At 41.7% G+C, this 26,194-nt stretch overlaps 1 protein-coding gene across 2 annotated transcripts; it reads left to right on the top strand.

Annotated features, from left to right (window-relative positions):
* On the top strand, positions 1 to 26,054 carry LOC128689488 (microfibril-associated glycoprotein 4-like). Of its 2 annotated transcripts, none has more exons than XM_070086422.1 (9): positions 1 to 37; positions 6,904 to 7,004; positions 7,108 to 7,169; positions 8,780 to 8,812; positions 12,342 to 12,416; positions 13,907 to 14,097; positions 20,563 to 20,689; positions 22,331 to 22,443; positions 24,657 to 26,054. In XM_070086422.1, exons 2-9 carry the CDS (start codon positions 6,924 to 6,926, stop codon positions 24,878 to 24,880), a joined length of 906 nt encoding a protein of 301 aa, XP_069942523.1. In that variant the 5' UTR covers positions 1 to 37; positions 6,904 to 6,923; the 3' UTR covers positions 24,881 to 26,054. The 2 variants fall into 2 exon arrangements, with proteins under 2 accessions (XP_069942523.1, XP_053633817.1); XM_053777842.2 differs by lacking the exon at positions 1 to 37 and adding an exon at positions 5,884 to 6,041.
* Positions 26,055 to 26,194: the final 140 nt, after the last annotated feature.

Below are 26,194 nucleotides of genomic sequence, written 5' to 3'. Positions count from 1 at the left end.
TACACTTCCTGAGTCCCTCGTGGAGGACGAACTTCAGGTAAGCTTACATTTTCACTGTTAACTCACAATGAGATGTACAAGACGTCAGAAAATTAAGGGGGTATTCTTTGGAGACCTGGAGAGGGTTTCGGGGGTCAACGCCCCCGCGCGGCTCTGAGACCAGGCTTCATAATGGATCAGGGTCTGATCAACCAGGCTGTTACTGCTGGTCGCACGCAAATTGACGTACGAACCACAGCCCGGCTGGTCAGGTATTGGCTATAGGTGCCTGTCCAGTGCCTTCTTTAAGAAAGCCAGGGGTCACTTGATAATCCCATTTATGTATGCTGGGAGGCAGTTGAACAGTTTTGGGCCCCGGACACTTATTGTGTTGTCTCTCAGTGTACTCGAGGCGCCCCTGCTTTTCATTCTTCTTCTTCTTATGAATGTTGCATCTCCTGCCGAGTGTTTTATTTTCATAGGGAGTGATTTTCGTGTGCAAGTTTTGTACCAATCCCTCTAGGATTTTCCAAGTGTATATTATCATGTATCTCTCTCGCCTGCATTCCAGGGAATCCAAATCAAGGTTCTTCAACCGTTCCCATTACCTTAGGTGCCTTATCGTACTTGTGTGTGCCGTGAAAGTTCTTTATACACTCTCCAGGTCAGCAATTTCGCCTGCCTTGAAGGGGGCAGTTAGTGTACAGCAGTAATCCAACCTAAAGACAATAAGCGATTTGAAGAGAATCATCATGGGCTTGGCGTCCCTAGTTTTGAAGGTTCTCATTATCCACTGTATTATTTTCCTAGCAGATGCGGTAGATACATTGTTGCGGTCTTTGAAGACGAGATCCTCTGACTTTATCACTCCCTGGTACTTCACATCACTTTTTCCCTCTATTGTATGGTTAGAATTTGTCGTATACCCTGATACAGTTTTAATTTCCTCAAGTTTTCCATATCTGAGTAGTTGAAATTTCTCTTCATTGAACTTCATATTGTTTTGAGTAGCCCATTTGAAGATTTGGTTGATGTCCGCTTGGAATCTTGCGGTGTCTTCGATGGAGGACACTGTCATGGCAATTCGGGTGTCATCCGCAAAGGAAGACACGGAGCTATGGCTTACATTTCTGTTTATATCAGATATGATGATGAGATATAGAATGGGGGCGAGTAGTGTGCCTTGTGGAACAGAACTTTCCACCGTAGCTGCCTCAGACTTAACTTTGTTTACTATTACTCTCTGTGTTCTATTTGTCAGGAAGTTATAGATTCATCTACTAACTTTTCCTGTTATTCCTTTATCAAGCATTTTGTCCGCTACTACACCATGGTCACACTTGTCGAAAGCTTTTGCAAAGTCTGTGTATTCTACATCTGTATTTTGTTTGTCCTCTACAGCATCCAGGACCTTGTCATAGTGGTCCAGTAGGTGGGACAAGCAGGAGCGACTTGCTCTTAACCCGTGTTGCCCTGGGTTGTGTAATTGGTGGGTATCTAGGTGGCTGGCTATCTTGCTTCTTAGAACCCTTTCAGAGATTTTTATGATATGGAATGTTAGGGCTATCGGTCTGTAGTTCTTTGCAATTGCTTTACTGCCACCTTTTTAGAGTGGGGCTATGTCTGTTGTTTTTAGTGAGTGTGGGATGACCCGTATGTCCATGCTCTCTCTCGCGTGTCCATGTGTCCATGCCTTCTTGTAGTCTTCTTACAGTTCTTGATGAACACGGAGTTCCACGAGTCTGGGCCTGGGGCATAGTGCATGGGCATGTCATTTATTGCCTTTTCAAAGTCTTATGGTGGTAGGATAATATCCGAGATTTTTGAGATGACTAAATTTTGGGTCTCGTTCATAAAGAATTCATTTGGATTGTCGACCCTTAGTCTGGGCAGCGGCTCGCTGAACACTGAGTCTTATTGGGACTTTAGTATCTCTCATTTCTTGGCTGTCATCTGTATATGTCCCATCCCGCCTAAGCGGGGGCCCAATACTGGGTGTTGTTCCCTTAGGCTTAGATTTAGCATAAGAGAAGATTTTTTTTTTTTTTTAATTTCAGTTATGCCTTTTAGTTCTTCGTGCGATTTTTGTCTCCTGTATAATTCTTTCAGCTTAAGTTCGATATTTGTAATTTCATTGACCAGTGCCTCCCTTCGTATTACAAATATAGGGAGCGTCTCTCTCTTTCTAATTTACATCTTCACTTTTTCTTAATGGAATGTACTTTGAGCAGATTTCAAGAATCGTAGAGTTTATTTTTTGTGGGCAAATGTTGTTTAGGATATCTTCCCAGCTTGTTTCATTTAGGACATGGTTGACTTGTTACCATTGTATGTCTTTATTACTGAAATTGACTGATCACATTTTGCTGGCCAGGAGCCCTGTGCACACATGTCTGTATCTCTATTATGTCATGTGCACAAAATGCTAATACTTTTTTTTTCACATTCTGTCACTAAAGGGGAACCTTTTTCTTAGATGAGATGAAGTGACAAGAATTTGGTGGCAAGTTTGCGGTGGTCTACCCCTGTATTAATATACTTTCCGAAGACCAAAAATATGTCAGTTTTTACCCAAGTTATTGTTGCATTATTCGTCTCCGTAAATTCCCTGACATGAATCTTTGCCACATGCTGCCACATGCTGACCTATTCATTGGTCATGTTCGTTCTGTGGCGTGGGCTCGGAAGAGTTACCCCTGGTCCACTGGTCCACTGGTCCACTGGTCCACTGGTCCACTGGTCCGTCAACCAGACAAAATTTGACTACCAAACTGAGGAGCTAAAAGCCCCTATAATTTTTAGTTAACTTTATACCTGAACTGTCAAGGATCTTGTAAGGCACGTAAGAACAATAAGGAAGAAGAAACTATCATCCAGGAGTATGGCTGAGCTTATCACCGCCAAGATGAAGAACGCCCTTATCCTTGTCTTCTCGGAAATCTTTGAGAACATCATCGACAACATCAGGAACATCACTGAAAGCTTCGGTGAGAGCATCCTCGAGAGAGATATATCCTCGAGAACATGCTTAAAAAAAATGTCATACCTGAGGAGAGTACTTGGGCCAGAGAGTATTGCTTCTGTAACTTACCGCTTGCTTCTGCTAATGCTTCTTCTGCTAAATACTGCTTCTGTGAATGCTCCTTCGGCTAATACTGCTCCTGCTAATAATGCTTCTATTTCTTCTCTTTCTACTGCTACTGCTGGACTCTCGTTCAATTTCATTTTCACCTCCATTTCTCACCTGCCTTAGGAAAAACAAATGTGCAATAACCACTGATCAACAGCACAAACTCTCATAAAGTGAGTCCCAGTTAAGAGCCAATATATGCAATTCTTTTTCTATTTTTCATTTTCCCAATGTGTCCTCTTTTGTGGCATGTTAATATTCCTTGATTGTAGAGTTTACACTTGGTGCTTACTATGTGTGAGAGAAACGTGGTTCTTGTGCTGTGGTTAAAAACACGTGAACAGACTCTCCAGGGACCTTGTTCATTACAAACATGCTGGTCCCAGGGACCTTGTTCACTACAATCATACTGGCTAACAAAGTACCAGGGACCTTGTTCACTACAAACATACTGGTGAACAAAGTCCCAGGGACTTGTTCACTACAAACGTACTAGCAAACAAGGTACCAGGGACCTTGTTCACTACAACATACTGATGAACAAGGTCCGAGAGACCTTGTTCACTACAGCATGCTGATGAACAAGGTCCCAGCACCGTAACAGTTTTCATAATTAACTGTTCTTAGTGGTTCTTCACGTGTCTGTAACTACAACCTATCAGTATTAACCCTTAAACTGTCCAAGCGACCTACGTCCATATGCGTAGTGCTCCAAAAGTAGATCAACATTTTTATATATATTTTCAAATATAACAAAAAAACGTAGATCAAAGTTTTTTACACGTTTTCAAATGTAAAAAAAAAAAGATTACTTTTTTTTACATAATTTCCAATGTTGAAAAAACGTAGATCTACTTTTGGACAGTTTAAGGGTATTAAGTATCAGGTTTACAGTCAAGGATGTTCTCTTGTCTTGGGTCTCTTTAATAATATTTATCGGCTGTTTCTTTTTTCCATGCTACTCTCCTTTTCCAATCACGAACACTCACGAAAGTATCCCTTCAAATCTCCACAAAGCAGTCTACAATCGAGACTCACGAAATCGTATTGACACGATTGCAAACAAACTATACCACGGGTGGGGATAGAACCCGCGAGCGGAGAGTCATAAAACTCCAGACCGACGCCCTAGCCAGTCTGCAATCGTTAATAAATATTTGTTTTCCGACAGGAGTCAATGATTGGAAATGAGATCGAATAAGCACAAGCGACATAAACACATTGTTATTTTAAAACATTATTGTAAAACTATTCTCGTACTCGTGGTTCGTACCTCAGTTCACGACTCGTGATAGCATCTTCGACTCACAACTGCAGAACCCGAGTTTGATCCTAGGACGGGTGGAGAAATTGCGCATTTTTCCTTACATCAGCTGCCCCTTTCCTAGTAACAGCGAATGGGTGGGCACTTCGGTTGTAGCCGGCTGCTTTGGGCACCTCGGTGTTAGCTGGCTGTTGTAGGGAAGAGGACCAAAGGTCCCACAATGGAAATAATTCTCACTGCTTAGCTTTCTTGGGCTGTCCTGGTTTATTAACCATCCAGGTTATTAATTTGAATAAAAATACTTTCTTGAGCCTTGTACCCCGAGCTATTGTTAATAGTAAGAAGAGTCATGTAAGCTATTGTTAATATTGTAAATAAGTATTTATTTTAACGGGAATTTTTTTTGGGGGGAATAAACTAGAATCGAGATAGAAACTTGATTTGAAGGAGTTGCAAAATGTACAAGTTCATGGGAGATATCAGGTTTATCGACATTCATTGCTCTTTGCAGGAACCGGCTCCGTGTTAGGATTCAATTGGTTTTGGTAAATAATCGTGTTACGATTTCGCGAGTTGTAGAGAGGAGAAAAATTGATGCCATGAGCAAGAAAAATTAGGTTAGGTTAGGTTTGTCAGGGAACAGGACAAGTGTTTCTTGACTCGGGTCTTAGTCATATGATGACCCGTAGCAGGGGTTTTGGGCCATCTTACCAAGGAAAAACTAGTCACTCAGTAAGGTTAGCGCGAGCACGATGAATGGATACAAGGATGCATAAGATATTGAGAAATTTGCTTGGGTAAAAAAAGGGATCGCATTATACTGCATTTGCGTTTATTTTTCCATCGTGTCGGTATTTTATATAATTTACCGCCATCGTAAAAAAAGAAATCAAGAAGTTTATTAGCGACCGAGTTTGACACAACAGAGTTGTTTATCGAGGATCATCTGGAGCAACTTGTTGCGTTGCTTGAGAAGAATCTTAGTTTGTCGTTTCAAGCTACACTGAGTCATGCCAGGAGGTTCACAATATGTTTAACAACTTTGATAGAGGGCTCCCGCACATGACTATTCTTCAAAGAATGTGTCCCTAGTGACCGTGCTCAGACGTTGAAATTTTGAAGCCGACTGGATGAGGCCTCGAGTTATGAGCGAGATAAAAACGAAGAGTTGGAGGAAGGGAAAAAAAAAACTCAGGCAACCACTTTAGGTTCCTTTTCGGGTATACCTTAAAAAATTAAAGTAACCACTTTAAGGCTTCCCTTCGGGGACCAAATTAGACACACACATGGCCTAGTAACACAACCCTAAAAACGGTAATGACAGACCAACATCTGTGTATATATTTCTAATTTATATCTCATTTCTTACAAGCAAATTTAGGATACTTGCTCAAAATATCTCGTCTCTTATTTCCACTAACAAGATATCTCGACATATAAGTTTAACGAGGTGCGATAAAGGTGCTACTGATGAATGCTCTTTTATGAGACCTGGACGTATTGCAGTGACCATGTACCAAACGATCCGGTGCAGCAGTATAAAATCCAACTCGGTACAGTCTGCCACGCTAGTCTGTATATAATACCAGACTTTCACTGCCAGAGTCACCTGCAGCTTTCATTATCACATTCGCTCAAGGAAGCAACACTTCTTAAAACTAGTTGACTGTAAGTAAATATAATATTTTTAAATGGTAGAGTTACCCTCAGAATGTTAGGTAAATGGATACAGATGCAACTGTGACATTTTACTGAGGCAACGTTTCGCTTCCAGGAGCTTTGTCAAGCCATTACGGCTTGACATAGATCCTGGAGAGCAAAACGTTGTTTCAATAAAATGCATATATGTCCTTTTTACCTAACATAATATTCTGACACTTTAAGATGCTCTACCGCTTCCTGTGTGTTAAACGCCGCCTCTGTAGTTAGCAATTAGGTATGACATCGTCATGGGCCTTCCCCCCGTCGACGCCTTACGCTGGCTTACCGATCCATCCCTACAAAAGTGAAAGATATCATCATTTGATGTTGTTATAATGTACTTAGCAATCACTTAGTTTATTGGGTGTCAAACTACAACTCTTGGGCCCGCTCCTTAGCATCGACTTAGTTGATCTGTCACATCCTGCCTTGATTATTTTGACTCAGCTTTCGTGTTTTTCCAAAGTAACTTTGTTTTTTCAAAGGAACTTTATTTTTTCAAAGTAATTTTGTTTTTCCAAAGTAACTTAGTTTTTCCAAAGTAGCTTAGTTTTTCCAAAGTAACTTTGTTTTTCCAAAGTAACTTTGTTTTTCCAAAGTAACTTAGTTTTTCCAAAGTCACTTCGCTTTTCGTAAGTAACTTTATTTTTCCAAAGTAACTATGTTTTTCCAAAATAACTTTGACTTCAATTTCATGTTTGGCCAAACAGTTTAGAAGGCTTAGCTCGCAGCTATATAGCAATGTTCATTAATTACTATAATATGCTTCTTCTGCACTATATGAGAAAATATAGCTATAATATTTCTCTTTTTTTGGGTTAATTTTCAGTTATAAGCCAGGAGAGTGAGATGAGGGCGGTGTGGGCGTGCTTGTGGGTGGGTGTGATGGCTGTCGTCATCACTACCGTCAGCTCAGACGACAATCGGGAGGTACAGCTACACTTTCTCATTCAGGAATGCAATAAAATGGTATTTTAAACTGATGTGGATTGTAATAGCGCAGATTTATGAGATAAATTGTAACGTTCCACAGGTAGCGGTGAGCACTGGCAAAGCTGGCAAACAACTTCCCTACGACGAAGGATCATTTGAAGAGTAAGATGACTGTACTGTTTTCATTTGTGTCACAACAGAAATCAAATAATCATTGTCAATTAATAACTGTGTGTGTGTGTGTGTGTGTGTGTGTGTGTGTGTGTGTGTGTGTGTGTTTGTGTTTGATCTAACTATTACGTTGTCTTAGGTGAAGCCACCTAATTACTCGTTATGTACCTGAGAACTATTTTTTGAAGCATGTTAAACCTCTACTGCCTATTGGTATACAGGAGTACTGGTAACCTTCATCATTTATATTCAATACCCTGTATATATATATATATATATATATATATATATATATATATATATATATATATATATATATATATATATATATATATATATATTCTTCTTCTTTCAACAAACCGGCCGTATCCCACCGAAGCAGGGTGGCCCAAAAAGAAAAACGAAAGTTTCTCTTTTTTAAATTTAGTAATATACAGGAGAAGGGGTTACTAGCCCCTTGCTCCCGGTATTTTAGTCGCCTCTTACAACACGCATGGCTTACGGAGGAAGAATTCTGTTCCACTTCCCCATGGAGATAAGAGGAAATAAACAAGAACAAGAACTAGAAAGAAAATAGAAGAAAACCCAAAGGGGTGTGTATATATATGCTTGTACATGTATGTGCAGTGTGACCTAAGTGTAAGTAGAAGTAGCAAGACATACCTGAAATCTTGTATGTTTATGAGGCAGAAAAGGACACCAGCAATCCTACCATCATGTAAAACAATTACAGGCTTTCGTTTTACACTCATATATATATATATATATATATATATATATATATATATATATATATATATATATATATATATATATATATATATATACACACACACACTGACAAGTGCATTTTTCCAAGTATATACCTCTAGAGATCAATATTTTTGTACTTTGGCTGAGGAAAACACACATGGGTATCAAGTTGGCTATCTTAACTGTCGAACCGTTTTGCTTGCTCATCTGGCTTCTTTAGTCTAATACAGTGTGGGGGTAAATGTGATATGATCAGTCCCTCAGTCTTGGAGAAGAGGTAATTCTGAGGTCATTATTCCTTCCTAAGTGTTCATCTGCACAACCTTAGTCATTGTGAAACTGAGGGACTGATCAACTAACATTTACCTCTTAACCGCTTGTGCTGTCTCCAGTAGTTAAATCACATCTGTATTCGACTAAAGAAGCCCACTGAGCAAGCGAAACACTTCGTCTCTGAAGATACCGAACTATGGCATATGTGTATTGCTCGTCTACATGTCGGTATTGTGTATCACGGCAATCTTAGGGTTACAGTTATTACATTAACTGTGGCCGGGCCACTAAACTCTCCAGTCTTGTCCACTAGCTGACAGGGTCTAGTACCCAGCGGAGATTCAGATCCTCCAGTGGTTCGCATACTAACATTTTTACCCGATGCCATATTTGGGTTATGACACTTTGTATTCCCGTCTGCGTTGTTGGAGGATCGAGCCTCCAGCCTTTTACTTACATTCAGGAGGAAGCACTAAGCCTCTAGGGAACCATACAGTGCATGAAGGCAGTCTCTTAGAAGTGTGTGAAGGCTTAGAGTCGACATTAATATATATTTTATTGTTTCTACTTTACAGCACAACGGAGAGTCCACCAGACACTGGTGACCGGTGAGTTGACTCTTTCTTTTAACTATTTCTAAGTTATTTTAACCTTGTGTAAACGTTATTATTATTATTGTTATTATTATTATTATTTTTTCCTCAATGGCCATCTTCCTATAGAAGAAAACACATTCACTATCATTCATTCAATCACTGTCTTTCCAAAAGTGTGCTGACATCACAATTCAGATCACCTTCCGACTGCAACATCCCCACACTCCTTCAGTGAAGGCACTGGACTTTCCAACCTGCAGCACTGGCTATTGAATTTCCATGAATTCTTTCATAAATGTTACCTTTCTCACATTCAAAGCACACGTTCTTTAAAATTCTCTTGCCTCCATTCATTTCTTTCTAACGCATAAGCCTGTTGAATGATCACGCCCCTAAAACTCAAAGCTTCTTTTCCCTATCCCTCCAACCGTTCCTGGGACGATCCATACCCTTCTTACTTTCCATCTCAGATGTATATGCCGTCTGCGTCATCCTATTCCTGTCTGTCCTCTTTATATGCCCAGGCCATCTGAACAACCCCTCCTCAGCCCTCTAAATTATACTCTTGGTAACTTTACATTTCTTATTAATTTTTGCCCTCAGAATTCTCTGTATGATATTCACACTACACATTAATCTCGTACATAGTATATCCAGTCTCTAGCTTCCTTCTCGATACTGTTCAAAACCCATGGTTCACACTAATATGTCTCCATAGATAAACTTCTATCCCTAGATACCTCAACTCACCACTCACCTTTGGTTTCCTCATCTATTTTATGGTTCACCTCGTTTTTCATAGATCCATCTGCTGCATGCCTGCTCCCGAGTATCTAAATACATCCACTGCCTTCATACTCCCTCCCTAAAATCTGACATTCAAGCTATCATTGCCTAGACTTTTTTTTGTTCCCCCTCATCATTTTGCTCACTTCTGTGTTCGCTTTTAATTATATTCTTTTACGTATAGCATAAATCGCCCAACAAAATTTGTAAATTGTTTTCAAAATTTCCCAGACGACATGTGTCATCAGCAAAGGGCAACACTGATAACTCCCATTTTGTATCATATTCAGCGTCTCTTAATCCCACACCTCTTGCTAACACTTTTGTTTCACAATTCTGTCTATAAATATGTTAAACAACCATAGTGCTATCACGCATGCCTGTTTAAGTCCTACTTTTATTGAGGAAGAGTCGTCATCCTGCCTACAGACCTTAGCCTCAGCCTCACTCCTGGAATACTAATTCTTAACTTCTTTAAGTAACCTCCCTCCTAGTCGAAACTTACAGTATCTGCCCTATGACATTGCTATCCACCCTTTTCTATGACTTCTCTATATCCATAGATGTAATTAATAGCTCTGAGCTCTGTACTTTTATTTAAGTACTGATCACCTATATCATCATTAAAATTTGGTCTACATATCCCCTACTCTTCCAAAATCCTCCCTATTCCTCTGCAACCCTATACTCTGTCTTACCCCTAACTCTCAATAATAATTTTACCATGAATGTCACCTGGTATGGTCAGAAGACTTATCCTATTATAATTTTTACATTATCTCTTGTCCTCTTTTCCCCTTATATGAGGGAACTGTTCACCTCTGACAGTACTTTGATACCTTCCCTTCTTTTATTTGTATCTTGAACACACCGACTACTTCAACACTGTATCTCAACCCTCTTTTAACATCTCTATCATAATCCCATCTATCCCTGCCGTTTTATCTTCTTTCATTCTACCTATGGTCTCACATTTTTCCCACATCACTTCTGGCTGCTCCTAGTATATAATGTTATCTCTCCCTGCCTAAAGCATAACATTACTGCCTTCCATTCATCATGAACACTCAATAAATAGTCAAAATATCCTATTCGTGCACCCATCTAGCATCTCTTCTCTTTCGTTGTTAAGTGCTAGGTTAACTTGCTCTCCAGGCTCCCTCACGTTGGATCGCTTTCCAAACCAGGTTCCTATTTTAAGCAAAATTTATTTGGACGGGCCCATTCTCTCACTGCCTCTACTTTTGCACTCTTTTACCACCCACTTCCTCTCCATACACTCTGCCTTCCGGTTATGTTTTACATTGCAAAAAGCTCTCTTATTCTCATTATTTTTGTCCCTTACCTCCCTCTTTATCACATCATTCCACCAATCATTCCTCTTCCCACCCGCGCTCACCCTTCTATACCCACAAACACTGTTGCACATTGTAGTAATACCTTGAATGTATCCCCATACTTCCTCGACCTCCTCATCTCCTACCCTTTCTCTAGCCTACCTTTCTCCCAATAGTTTCTTATATCTTTTCGAGACTGTTTATTTTCACTTCCCTCTTACCCACTACTACCAGTCTCCATCTACCACTTACTCTCACTCTAACTACCACTAAATAAGGCTCTCACAAATCTGTCGCTCCTCTAAAAACATGAACATCTGTTAATATTTTATCTACTAATGCACAGTCTAGCATACTGCTGGCATTGTGAGCTATATCATATCTCGCATACTTATCCTCATTTTTTCTCAAAATAAGTATTTCGTATTATCAAATTCCACTCCACACAAAACTCAGTTAGAGGGCCCCCATCTCCATTTACCTTTGGCACTCCGAATTTACCTACTACACCCTCTACAGCAGCCTCTTTTTCTTTAGCATTTAGAGCCCGCCCCCCAGAACAATAATGTTCTTGGCACAAAACTCTCTAAATATTCTCTTAATACGTCCCAAAAACTCTTTTACAATCTTTTCGCCCTTGGGTGTTAGCAAAATTGCTGTAACCCATCTCTGGCATCCCATCTTTATTCTGATCGACATGATTCTTGAATTTATACTCATACAGTCCCTCTTGTCTTTCCATAATCGATCATTTAATATTACCATTACTTTTTCCTTGGTTGTGATTCTCTTCGATACACCCATCCCAATCCCATTTACTCCTCCCTCATAAAATTATACAACCCTTTTCAACTTTGTTTCACTTAGTGCTACGATATCCAGCTTCTTTTCATTCATAATGTTTACAGGTAATTATTTCAAACACCCCCATATCAAAATTTTACTCTTTGACCTTTTAACAACTGAATACATAAGAAGAGGTTTCTAGGCCTTTGCTCCTGGCCTTTTAGTTGCCTTTTACGACAGGTTAAACTTGTCGTTAAAGGCGACACATTCCTTACATTCCCCAGGTTAAACTTGGGGAATGTGAGGAGATCAAGTTTGATCCCAGGAAGAAGAAGGGGTTAGCCCAATTGCTTGGATCAAGAGCCCTTCCCACCAACATCAAGGAAACCCTTGAAGGGTATTCTTATTATAATTAATTTAAAAGTGTAACCCTGATGGTTATAAAGTATTTGAGAGAATAAACAATAGGAGTTCAAGTGATGTGTTGAGGTGTGTTAAGTGGTGTGTTGAGGTGTGTTAAGTGGTGTGTTGAGATATGTTAAGTGGGGTGTTGATGTGTATTAAGTGGTGTGTTGATGTGTGTTAAGTGGTGTGCTGAGATGTGGTGTCTTAAGTGGTGTGTTGTATTACAGGCCCACGGACTGTGCCGACATCTTGATTAAAGGCCAGAGGGCATCGAGTGGCGTCTACCAGATCTACCCCTTCTCGTGAGTACCTCACTAGATCTACCCCTTCACGTGAGTATCTCACTAGATCTACCCCTTCATGTATCTCACTAGATCTACCCCTTCACGTGAGTATCTCACTAGATCTACCCCTTCACGTGAGTATCTCACTAGATCTACCCCTTCACGTGAGTACCTCACTAGATCTATCCCTTCACGTGATAACCTCACTAGATCTACCCTTTCAAGTGAGTACCTCACTAGATCTACCCCTTCACGTGAGTATCTCACTAGATCTACCCCATCATGTGAGTATCTCACTAAATCTATCCCTTCATGTATCTCACTAGATCTACCCCTTCACGTGAGTATCTCACTAGATCTACCCATTCACGTGAGTACCTCACTAGATCTATCCCTTCACGTGATAACCTCACTAGATCTATCCTTCACGTGATAACCTCACTAGATCTACCCCTTCACGTGAGTACCTCACTAGATCTATCCCTTCACGTGATAACCTCACTAGATCTATCCTTCACGTGATAACCTCACTAGATCTACCCCTTCACGTGAGTATCTCACTAGATCTACCCCTTCACGTGAGTATCTCACTAGATCTACCCCTTCACGTGAGTATCTCACTAGATCTACCCCTTCACGTGAGTATCTCACTAGATCTATCCCTTCACGTGATAACCTCACTAGATCTACCCTTTCATGTGAGTATCTCACTAGATCTACCCCTTCACGTGAGTATCTCACTAGATCTATCCCTTCACGTGATAACCTCACTAGATCTACCCTTTCATGTGAGTATCTCACTAGATCTACCCCTTCACGTGAGTATCTCACTAGATCTACCCCTTCACGTGAGTATCTCACTAGATCTACCCCTTCACGTGATAACCTCACTAGATCTACCCCTTCACGTGAGTATCTCAAACATCACCTACCATGATTTAACACTCACCTGGGATACATTAGCTGAGTATTACTTGTTAACGATCAGGTTATCACCTTTATCAAACATTTCTTTATAAAAATGCGTCATTATCATCAATGCAATTATTTCCAGTACATTTTCAACGTTACCGCCATCACCTGTTCAAGGAACCTGCCGTCACAGGTTCTTGTGTTTACTGGTTGTTCGTCACCCGGGTCCTTATTTAGGTGACTTTCAACCCGAAACTGTTCACTAGCTACTATGGCCTCAATGTGTTGAGTAATTACTACGCCTTCAGTCTGTTCAACGATGTCCTAATATGTTAAATCACTTCTTACCTTAAGTCTTTTCAAACTAGATTTGGTTAGATTAATTTGGGTTTAGTTGTTTTAGGTTAGGTTAGTTTGTAGAGAGAATTCTCGAGTGGGTCGAACTGTTGGAGAAGGAATTCTTCAGAAAGACATTATTGGGAAATATTCTTAAACTGAACACCCTTGGTGAAATATTCTTCAGGAGGGACTTTATAGGGAGATATATTCTCTAAGTAATCCGAGAATTAATATAGGAGAATTAATATTTGCCACAGGTGCGAGTGTGCCAGGCCAGTGTCAGTGTTTTGTGACATGGAAACGGACGGTGGTGGATGGACCGTTTTCTTGAAACGCGAAAACCAAAGTCAGCTAGAGAACTTCAACCAAAGCCTACAAGAGAGGTTTAACAGGTCGTGGACAGAGTACAAGGATGGTTTTGGCTCACCTTCTCAAGAATACTGGCTAGGTGAGACTTTTAGTGTTCAGTGTAAAGAATAAAAGAGAACAATACCGTGACTGGAGCAATACACAAATAACCCTATTACGAAAAGAGGTGTAGTCTTGTGGCCTGCATACCTGGTTGTAGCACGATAACCAAGGTAGAAATAAGGAAGGAGCAACAGACAGCGGTGAGTAAATACTTGTATATATTTTCTTGACTAAAAAGTAAGCAATTATATGTACAATATTTACAGAGCATATGTACAGAAAGGCAGTGTAAGCAAGAGACACGGTGAGAACCGTTCTCGACCAGACTTGGAGGTAAGTCTGCCAATGTTGATTCATGAGTGTCCCACATCGCTTTACAACTTTGTCGAGGTTCCTTGTCATTGAATGGTTGAACCAAAGTGTTAGCAGAACAAGGGGGCCCCGCTCATAATAAACTTAACATCTGGTTTGCTGGTCTGGAGGGCTTGTCTATATGTGTGTGTGATATACACCGAATAAAATGTAACATATTCTTAGCATGACTCAGACCATCATATAGGAGAAAGAAACACACTTAAGACGCGTTTCGGTGCGACTTGGACCATTAACTAGTTACACAGAAGCGCAAAGGGTTCAGGTTCAGATACGTTTGTCAAGACGGGTCCTGGCCCGGGTCTTCTCCATGTGGTGACCCGGAAGTGGCCCCCCGAGTATCGGAGTTTGTACAAGTGATGTACCGTTTACAGCCACATAGCGGGGGCACGGTGAGCATTCGTGTCAAGTGGAGTACCGTTTACAGCCCTGTTGGGGTGGCAGCCCTATGACAAGGGCACGGTGAGTCTTTTTCAGGTCAGGTGGATTACCGCTTACAGACATATGACGGGGCAGAACTGTGACAAGGGCATGGTGAGTCTTCTTCAGCACAAGTGGTGTAGCAGTTAGCTACAATCGTCGTCCACGGCCTGTTGCTGGGTTACAGCAAGTCTTCGATTCAAGTGATGCCAGGCCAGTGTTCTCCGAAAAGCTCTGCTGAATTTGAGATTCTCTGGGGGTGTATTGAACACCTGTGACCACGAAGGTTGATTGACTGATTCGTCTGAAACTGCGCCCTGACATGTATCTTAAGCCTAAGATGACCCGTCTGAGGATCTCGAACATATCTCTGAAAATCTGCGGTCTTTACCCGTGGGGTAGATGTCTATCTAATTCAGCTGTCCTGTGGTCGTGTACATTTTCAAATAAATGTATGGACTCTGTTTTGTTTATCGTGCATATATTCAAGAAGAGTTTCACAATAGTTCTGAAAATCTTTTTGTTTTCTACAGAGTTTATGAAGTCGCACATGGCCTCGATGAAGCACGTGATTATCATCATTTGAACGTTCAAGGGTAATATGGCATGACTTTCTCTGTTCTCTTGGTCTTCAGCGCTCTTCACTGGTGGCTGTTGTGGTGTTAGGGTTGACGCGTTGGAGGTAGTCTGTTCCTGTTGTATGGGGTCTGCTGCAGCGGGTCTCACCCAAGCGGGTGAGACCCGCTGCAGATGCCGCGTATTTCCTTAAATTGACATCGGACGCTGAGGTGGTTGGTACCTCTGGCACCTGAAGCACCTCAAAGGTTCTGAGTTGTAGGTCCTAACCTGGTATTTTCCCCAACATCCTAGATTCAGTTGAGCTGGGAAAGGTCCTGTATGTTGGATCAAGACCTGCTTCGTTGGTGAGTACATGTGGTGATTCGAGGCCGTTCGTCTTCTGCAGTACCTCATAGAACTCTGTTTCGGGGAGTAAGGATAAACTTTCTTTCATATTTGGGGACAATGATATCTTTAAGCCATATTTCCTCTCCAGTTGAATTATAGCAACATACTGGATGTCGTGGTGTCCTTTGTTAATCAACCTGAATTTATTGCCTACAGATGGTTTGGCTTGTCCGATTTGAGGCAAGGAAACACTGTGGCTCATAGACCTCGGAGATCGTACTTCCTGCCAACCTTCTTTACCTAGTATTTTTGTGACATGAATGAGCATTTCTTGATCCATCCCTCTCTTACTGCCCCGGGTGGTTTCACTTATCTCATTGTCCTATGAGTCTAGGGAGAGGTTTCGCAGATCCTTCGCCAGAACTGCACCTCACATTTCCAAGTCCGTGTCGTTGATTGTGTCTTTGGAACATCCTCATGTCCTCTTCCTAACGAAAGAAGCCATGTGCAACAGCTGTGCTGTGCAGGAGGCAGGAGTTCCAGAACTGAGTTCTGTCTTGTGAGTTTTTCCTTCTGTTTTTTGGTCTTCCCTTCGCGGGCCATTAGCTCTCCTGCAGTGCTCTTATTTTTATTTCGTTTCTCTCTTCATCCGGTACTACTACTACTACATTCACTACCTCTGCCACTAATACTACTACTACTTCTACCTTTATTCTATTTCTACCTTCGTTCTCCCTTCCCTTCCCTTACCTTCCCTTTGTGCTTCTGTGTGACTAGGTAATGGTCTCATTAGGACCGAAACGTCGTCGTAAGTTTGTTTCTGTCTCCTGTGTGCGGGTTATTTGCGTAATGTTTAGTGTACGTTGCTACTAGTAGACTCGGTGAGTCCTTCGATGTTTAGCGTACTTTGCTACTGGCTTGGTGAGACTTTCTATGTTCAATGTATCTTGCGACTGGCGTAACAGTCAACTTTAACTGTGTGTGTGTACTTACCTAGTTGTGGTTGAAGGGAATGATTCACAGCTCCTGGCCTCGCCTCTTCAATGGCCGCTACTGGGTCACTCTTCCTGCTCCATGAGTTTTATCATACCTCTTCTTAGAGCTATGTATGGATCCTGCCTCCACTACATGGCTTCCCAAACTATTCCGCTTCCTGACAACTCTGTGACTAAAGAAATAATTCCTAACATCCCTGTGATTCGTCGGAGTCTTCAACTTCCAACTGTGACCCCTTGTTGCTGTGTCCCATCTCTGGAACATTCTGTCTCTGCCCACCTTGTAGATGCCTCTCAGCATTTTATATGTCGTTATCACGTCCCCCCTATCTCTCCTGTCCTCCAGTGTCGTCAGGTCTATTTCCCTTAACTTCTCGTAGAACTAGTCTTGTTGCAAACCTTTGCACTTTCTCTAGTTTCCTTACGTGCTTGGCTAGGTGTGGGTTCCAAAATGGTGCTGCATACTCCAGTATGGGCCTAACGTACGCAGTGTACAGGATCCTGAGCGATTCCTTATTAAGATGTCGGAATGCTGTTCTTAGGTTTGCTAGGCGCCCGTATACTACAGCAGTTATTTGGTTGATGTGCGCCTCAGGAGATGTGCCCGGTGTTATACTCACCCCAAGATCTTTTTCCTTGAGTGAGGTTTGTAGTCTCTGGCCCCCTAGACTGTACTCCGTCTGCGGCCTTCTTTGCCCTACCCCAATTTTTATGACTTTGCACTTGTTGGGGTTGAACTCCAGGAGCAAGTTCCTGGACCAGGTCTGCAGCCTCTCCAGATTCCTTTGTAGTTCCGTCTGGTCCTCGTCCGTTTGGATTCTTCTCATCAACTTCACATCATCTGCAAACAGGGACACTTCGGAGTCTATTCCTTCCGCCATTCACAAATACCAGAAACAGCACTGGTCCTAGGACTGACCCCTGTGGAACCCCATTCGTCACAGGCGCCCACTCTGACACCTCGCCACGTAACATTGACTCGCTGTTGTCTTCCTGACTGGTATGCCCTGATCCATTGTAGTGCCTTCCCTGTTATCCCTGCCTGGTCCTCCAGCTTTTGCAATAATCTCTTGTGAGGAACTGTGTTAAACTCCTTCTCACAGTCCAAGAAAATGCAATCTTCCCTCCCCTCTCTCTATTGTCTTACTGCTATCACCCTGTCATAGAACTCCAATAGGTTTGTAACCCAGGATTTCCCGTCCCTGAAACCGTGCTGGCTGTCGTTGATAAGCTCATTTCTTTCTAGGTGTTCCACTACTCTTCTGATAATCTTCTCCGTGACTTTGCATATTATACATGCCAGTGACACTGGTCTGTAATTTAATGCTTCGTGTCTGTCTCCTTTTTTAAAAGAAATTGGGAGTACATTTGCTGTCTTCCATACCTCAAGTATTTGCCCTGTTTTGATAGATGCATTGAATATTGTTAGAGGTACACATAGCGGCTCTACTCCCTCTCTCAGGACCTATAGAGAGATGTTATCCGGCCCCATCGCCTTTGAGGTATCTAGCTCACTTAACAGCCTCTTCACCTCCTCCTCGGTTGTATGTATTGTGTCCAACAGTTGATGGTATACTCCACCTCTCCGTCTTTCTGGAGTCCTGTCTGTTTCCTCTGTGAACACTTTGAATCTCAGGTTGAGTTCCTCACATACTTCGCGGTCGTTTCTTGTGATCCCTCCTCCTTCCTTCCTCAGCCTGATAACCTGGTCCTTGATTGTTGTTTTCCTCCTGATGTGGCTATACAACAGCTTCGGGCCAGATTTGACTATCGCTGCTATGTCATTTTCATATTGTCGTTGGGCCTCCATTCTTACTTTTGCATATTCATTTCTGGCTCTACGACTTCTCTCCTTATTCTCCTGGGTCCTTTGCCTTCTGTATTTCTTCCATTCTCTAGCACACCAGGGGCTCATCCTGGCTTTCTCGTTATTTCTGTTAACCTAGGGTACAAACCTCTACTCAGCTTCCTCGCAAATTGTTGTCACATATCCCATTATGTCGTTCACTGACTTCCCTTCCAGTTCTCTGTCCCACTGAACCCCGTGTAGGAAATTCTTCATGCCTGTGTATTTCCCTTTTTTTGTAGTTTGGCTTCATTCGTCCTGCCCTTCCTGCTTCCCTCTCCACTTGTAACTCTACTATGCATTCGAAGCTCAGACTCACATGATCACTGGCCCGGAGAGGTCTTTCATATGTGATGTCCTCATTGTCTGCACTACTCAAGGTAAATACTAAGTCCAGTCTTGCTGTTTCATCCTCTCCTCTCTCTTTCTGGTAGTGTCCCTTACGTGTTGGTACATGAGGTTTTCCAGTACCACTTCCATCATCTTAGCCCTCCACGTTTCTGGTCCCCCATGTGGCTTCAGGTTCTTCCAATCGATTTCCTTGTGGTTGAAGTCACCCATAATCAGCAGCTTTGCCCTGCTCCCATGAGCCCTTCTGGCCCTTCTGGTGTGTGTGTGTGTGTGTGTGTGTGTGTGTGTGTGTGTGTGTGTGTGTGTGTGTGTGTGTGTTTAAAAAATTAACCACTTGTCTGCTGTGATAAATGGTTTAAAAAACCGACAAGTTGAAGATAGAGACACTCATGCAACATATGGGAATCTTTATTGAGGAAACGTTTCGCCACACAGTGGCTTCATCAGTCCAATACAAAGCAGAAAGGTGTAAGGAGAGGAGGAGTTTGAGGTAATCAGTCGCTCAGCCTGGAGTCGATGTGTTCAGTCCATCAATCTTGTAGAAAGTACAGCATAGGGCCGTAGACGTGGCTTATATACTGTAGTGAGGTGAGGTGAAGCAGGCGGAGGCGGGGTCATAGTGGAACCATCCACTAGTCGAAGTAGGTCTTCGTCCAGAGATTGGACAAGTTTTGAAGAATTCTTTGTACCAAGATACCATGATGCTGCAGTGTCTGACAGACTCCAGGCTGAGGGACTGATTACCTCAAACTCCTCCTCTCCTTACACCTTTCTACTCTGTATAGGACTGATGAAGCCACTGTGTGGTGAAACGTTTCCCCAATAAAGATTCCCATATGTTGCATAAGTGTCTCTGTATTCCACCTGTCGGCTGTCACACTTTAGTTACCTTGCCACTTCTATTAACATTATGCTCAGGAGTTACATCTATGACTAAATTGCGATGAGTTTTTTTATGTATGGAATGGGGGGAAACCCTCCCTTTCTCGTAGATCAGATCTGTCTACCTACCATTCCCATAGCACTGTACGACCCCTACAGGCTTAGTGCTTTTACTTTGGCATAATAATATGCCAGCTGAATGAAATTATTCGCGATATGTATTTGAAAACACTAATTTTATTTCTTCCAGAAATATAATTTTGCAAGAGCGTGAATAAACCTTGTCCATATGTAGTGTTTTCTATGAGTTGAACAACCGTGTTGCTCTCAGTGCTTCAGTAACCTGGCATTGCCAAATATGTTAATTTTCTCTAATACTGACACATTCTGATTTTAAAGTTAACAGTATAAACATTATTAATTGCAATCTCAGCATCATATTGTCTGTTTCTCTTGTCTTGAAGTGTTTGCATCATTAGTTAACTTTGTTCAAAAGGTAAGTATTAGTTTATTTGATATGAATGAGTGGAGGTCAGAAGTATTAGTTAATTTGACATACACTGGCAGAGACCACAGTATACAGAAAACAAGCCAGGGCTTAATGATGCTGTGTATTAGTGTCTATTCCAACTACTGAATTCTGTCTTATATTAGTGAAGCAACTGTATACAGCTACCTAAATGCTGCTACACATTTTATTAATATTAAAAAAAATATATTTACATTGCAGGCAATGAAATGTTGCACAAAATGACTGTCAGCCGAGAATATGCAGTTCGTCTTGACCTGGAGTACAAGAACGGCGCCATTCACTACTACACACGTTCCTCCTTCAAAGTTAACAGTGAAGCCACCAGGTTAGCAGAGAAGGCATCAAATATTTTTGTAACTGTTGTTTTATGTATAGCAGAAGTCACAGCCGTTCGTATAATAGATGAGTCACATTTGAGTATCTTTATTCTGGAAACGATTCGCCAGCCAGTGGCTTCTTCAGTCTAATGCAGAGAGAGGTGGAAGACGAGGAGGCGTTTGGGGTAATCAGTCCCTCAGCCTGGAGTCGATGTGTTCAGTCCGGGCTAACATATGGACTCCAGGCTGAGGGACTGATTGCCTTAAATTCCCCCTCATCTTCCACCTTTCTCTGCATTGGACTAAGGTAGAAACTAGCTGGCGAAACGTTTCCAGAAAATACCCAGATGTTGCACATGTGACTCATCAATTTGTCGGTTTTCTAGACCATTTATTAACATATGTGCGATATGTAAAGTAAAAGGACACAAATGCAACTAATGTGACATTTTATTGTAGCAACGTTTCGCTCTCCAGGAGCTTTGTCAAGCCGATACAAACAGTACATGGACACAGAGGGTATATATAGGCTAAGAGTGAGGAGCCTAGTAGTAATACTAGTAGTATTACTACTACTAGTAGTAGTAATACTAGTAGTATTACTACTACTACTACTACTACTTATATCACTACTACTACCACTAGTATTGCACCTCACTCTGAGCCTATATATACCCTCTGTGTCCATGTACTGTTTGTATCGGCTTGACAAAGCTCCTGGAGAGCGAAACGTTGCTACAATAAAATGTCACATTAGTTGCACTTGTGTCCTTTTACTTTACATATTGTCAATAATTCTACCAACTTTATTGCATATGTGCGATAGTTACTAGTAACACGTACCAGATTATTGTGATGGTACTGCTGACAAATACCAGACAACTGTGATGTTTCTGTTGACATTTTTCAGACACATACCAGTCTATTGTGTTGGTATTACTGGCATGTATCAGTCAAGTACCACACAACTGCCAAGGAACATACTCAATTAGCAAAATAATATTTTCAGAACAGAACCGCACACGTATTTCTTATCCCCAATTAAGACAATAAAAAAAAGAAAATATTCCTATCTCGTAGAAATGGGTCATGAATCTATATATAAATATGAAAACGAATAGGGAAGAAATCAAGTACTAAACAAGTCCTAAGTTTGCAGTACTTTTGGTATTGTGTTCGTGTTATTGTGTTCGTGTTATTGTGTTCGTGTTATTCCATAATGTGACAATGAGGAACTGATGCTCGCTGATGTGTCTGACACACACACACACACACACACACACACACACACACACACACACACACATACACATACACACACACACACACACACACACACACACACACACACGCACATACACACACATACACAGGCGTATTTCATATATATTGACGTAACTGATACGTCTTAACGAACCTAATATTCAGGTATACTGATATATCTGATACACACACATGTTCTTGATACACATTAATGTACGCGATGTTCAATGATATACGTGATGTTCATTGATGTACTTGATGTTCACTGTTGCTCCTGATATTAAGTGATGTACCTGATGTTCACTGTTGTTCCTGATATTAAGTGATGTACCTGATGTTCAGTAATGTACCTGATGTTCAGTGATGTTCTTGTTTCACTGTGACAGCTATACGATGACATACAGCGGCACGTCAGCAGGGAGCGTCTCGGCGAACTGCATGACCACCTACAACTCTCGCCCCTTCACTACATACGACCGTGATAACGACGCAGCGACTGGTATGTTGAAAACTTTCAACTTTTCCTCTCATGACTCACGAAATCATAATGGCACGATTGCAAACAAACCGTTCCACGGCTCTGATCGCGGGTTCTAACCCCACCCGTGGTATAGTTTGTATTTTTTTCCTCTCAGTGTACTTACAAAGAAGCCTCCACAACCTGAACGGGTAAAATATACGAGCAATGTAACAGGTGCCTCAGAGCTCTGTACTGTAGAGATGTATCGGATATCCGCATCCCCATCCGCGGAACATCCGGACAGTCTCTTACATCCGCATCCACATCCGCAATTTCCTGTAAACAGATATCCGCATATGCATCCGCATCCGCGAAAAAGTAAGACATCCTCATACATATCCGCATCCTCGGATATCTAAATTGTCACATCCGATACATCTCTACTCTGTATTAGCGCATTCAGTTCACACCCAAAGAATCCGGGTTCAGTCTTGGGCAGGAGGAGGTTTGTGTGTCTCTCCCTTCTCCCGTCGTACGTGTTCACTTACAAGTAAATAGGTAGCTACTGGGCTGTTGTGGGTGACATTCAAGAGAGCTGTACGACACCTCAGAAAGATCTGGACTTTGATATAAACTGTAGTGGAATAATTCATCTATAGCAAAAAATTGTTCGCAAAAAATCTTAAAATTATTTTCATTACTATCTTACTGAAAAATGCATCTCTCTGATATGTTAACTCACTAAATCCCATGACTCTCTGAACGGCTAACTCACTGTATGAATGGCTAATTCACTCTGTGAATGGCTAACTCACTGTATGAACGGCTAACTCACTGTATGAATGGCTTATTCACTATGTGAATGGTTAACTCACTGTATGAACGGCTAACTCACTGTATGAATGGCTAACTCACTGTATGAATGGCTAACTCACTGTATGAATGGCCAACTCACTGTATGAATGGCTAACTCACTGTATGAATGGCTAACTCACTGTATGAATGGCTAATTCACTGTATGAATCACTGATTCACTGTATGAATGGCTAGCTCATTGTATGAATGGCTAATTCACTGTATGAACTGCTTACTCACTGTATGGCTTAATCACTGTATGAACTGCTAAATCACTGTATGGCTTATCACTGTATGAATAGGTAAATCATTGTAATTACCATAACAATTTGGATTCCTGACTTGCTTTACCGCATGGCTAGGTATTTTAAGGAGTGAATTGAATAACTTCGTAAGTTAAGAGTCTCTTTTATTGAATGGCGACAAGTAGTGTAAGATGGCAGGTATTGCTGACATGTATGGTAGTATAGGATGGCAGGTATTGCTGACATGTATGGTAATATAGGATGGCTGGTGTTGCTGACATGTATGGTAGTATAGGATGGCAGGTATTGCTGACATGTATGGTAGTATAGGATGGCTGGTGTTGCTGACATGTATGGTAGTATAGGATGGCAGGTATTGCTGACATGTATGGTAGTATAGGATGGCTGGTGTTGCTGACACGTATGGTAGTATAGGATGGCTGGTGTTGCTGACATGTATGGTAGTATAGGATGGCAGGTATTGCTGACATGTATGGTAGTATAGGATGGCTGGTGTTGCTGACATGTATGGTAAAGTAGGATGCCAAGTATTGCTGACACACATGGTACGTACTGTAGGATGGCAGATGTCATCAAGTACAGTAAAAAAAAAAAGGTATAGACAAAATTGTGTAATAGACTATTCCTGTCTGGGTAGGACTTCATCAGCCTCGGACCGGAGCTTCTGGTCAATTAAAACACATTATTACTGTACAGTCTCTCCCAACGTGACAGTTATTTTGCTACAATAATGTATGATGGTACACTGTACCAATGCAATCAACTGGTAAAGATGATATTGCAGTAATATTACCGATTCATTGATGTTTACATAGCGAATAGGTTTTTTTTTTTCTTAGTTGCGCACTAATGCGAGCATGTAAAGGAAAGACAAGTTTGAGCCGAACTGGGAAAAACTAATTTTACTTCTGCAGTTTTTTTAGATTAATGTTTAGTATCAAGATAGTAGCAGTGTTTAGTGTCAAGGCAACAGCGATATTTGGCATCGGGACAGTAACAGTGTTTGATGTCAAGGCAGAAACAATGTTTGGCGTCAAGGCAGTAGCAATCTTTTTAAGCCTAGTCAAAAGCCATGTTTTTACAATATTTGTTAACGATTTACTAAGTTTTTTCCTTCATTACAACACACAGGGAACTGCGCCGATTCAAGGGGTGGTGGGTGGTGGTACTACAACTGTCGCTACAACAACCCAACCTCCGTATACAAAGCAGGACTCAATTATACCTGCTACTCAAACGTTGTAGTGGAGGTTGTCAAACTCCAGATGAAGATCCGACCGGTACTGTGCGACGCTACTACCAAGAAAGTCTTCCTAAACACCCCGCAATGTGGCAGCTGTGGTTCCTCTGATTAATTCATAACGCAGGATGCTGTGGTACTTGTAGTTACGTTACTCTGTAATACAGGACTCTTTAGCACGTGTAGTTACGTTACTCAACACAGGACTCTTTAGCACTTGTAGTTACGTTACTCTGTAACACAGGACTCTTTAGCACGTGCAATTACATTACTCTGTAACACAGGACTCTCTAGCACATGTAATTTCGTTAATCCATAACATCAGGCACTGTGGTAGTTTGGCTTATGTATAACACCTGACTTTGTGCCTCTTGCAGTTAATTAGGTTAATTTGTAACATCATACGCTGTGGCAGTTGTGGTAGTAATCTGTAACACAGGATTCTTTGACCACAACAAGACAGTGGCCACAAAAATTGACAGTGACCACAAGGCTCTAGCTACAAGAATTGACATTGGCCACAACAGCAACCTACATTGGCCACAATAACCGACAGTGGCCACAACAACCGACCGTGGTCTCAACAACCGATAGTGGCCACAGCAACAACCGACAGTGGCCACAACACCAGTGACAACAACAGACAGTGGCCACAACAACAGACACTGGCCACAAAAATTGACAGTGACCACAAGGCACTGGCCACAAGCATTGACATTGTCCACAACAACCTACAGTGGCCCCAACAACAGCCGACAGTGGCCACAACAACAACAGACAGTGGCCACAACAACAACAGACAGTGGCCACAACAACAGCCGACAGTGGCCACAACAACAACAGACAGTGGCCACAACAACAACAGACAGTGGCCACAACAACAACAGACAGTGGCCACAACAACAACAGACAGTGGCCACAACAACAGCCGACAGTGGCCACAACAACAACAGACAGTGGCAACAACAACAACAGACAGTGGCCACAACAACAACAGACAGTGGCCACAACAACAACAGACAGTGGCCACAACAACAACAGACAGTGGCCACAACAACAACAGACAGTGGCAACAACAACAACAGACAGTGGCCGCAACAACACTGACCGCAATAACGGCCCAGTGTGACGGCAGGAGCTCTTACCCTCTGCTACAGTACTGTATAAGAATCAGCTGAAGACGCAGCTCTGAATGACCCGCACGGATTTAGTGCTTTCATTTATAGTAATATTATTGATGAAGTTTTATTATAACTGTTTTATTTCAATATATTCTAAATTGCCACGTCTACGATAGTCTTAATGTCCTTTTGTGAACTATGAGGCAGGTAAGGAGCTCTTGATCCAAGAAGTTGAGGTTACCCTACTCTTCCTCGGATCAAATCTGAAATATTCCTATTTCAAAAGTACTGTATAATGCCTCCGGGTT

The sequence above is a fragment of the Cherax quadricarinatus genome, chromosome 18, assembly GCF_038502225.1.
Source record: "Cherax quadricarinatus isolate ZL_2023a chromosome 18, ASM3850222v1, whole genome shotgun sequence".
In the NCBI taxonomy this organism is placed as follows: domain Eukaryota; kingdom Metazoa; phylum Arthropoda; class Malacostraca; order Decapoda; family Parastacidae; genus Cherax; species Cherax quadricarinatus.
The sequence above is the reverse complement of the archived record's forward strand: the minus strand, read 5'-3'. Positions and strand labels throughout refer to the sequence as shown.

What these genes read in the sequence shown, in the direction of transcription:
- LOC128689488 (XM_070086422.1), top strand. Translation starts at nt 6,924, where the DNA reads ATGAGGGCGGTGTGGGCGTGCTTGTGGGTGGGTGTGATGGCTGTCGTC. An exon ending in GACGAAGGATCATTTGAAGA is followed by an intron (nt 7,170 to 8,779) that starts GTAAGATGACTG and finishes TCTACTTTACAG; the next exon opens with CACAACGGAGAGTCCACCAG. An exon ending in TACCAGATCTACCCCTTCTC is followed by an intron (nt 12,417 to 13,906) that starts GTGAGTACCTCA and finishes TATTTGCCACAG; the next exon opens with GTGCGAGTGTGCCAGGCCAG.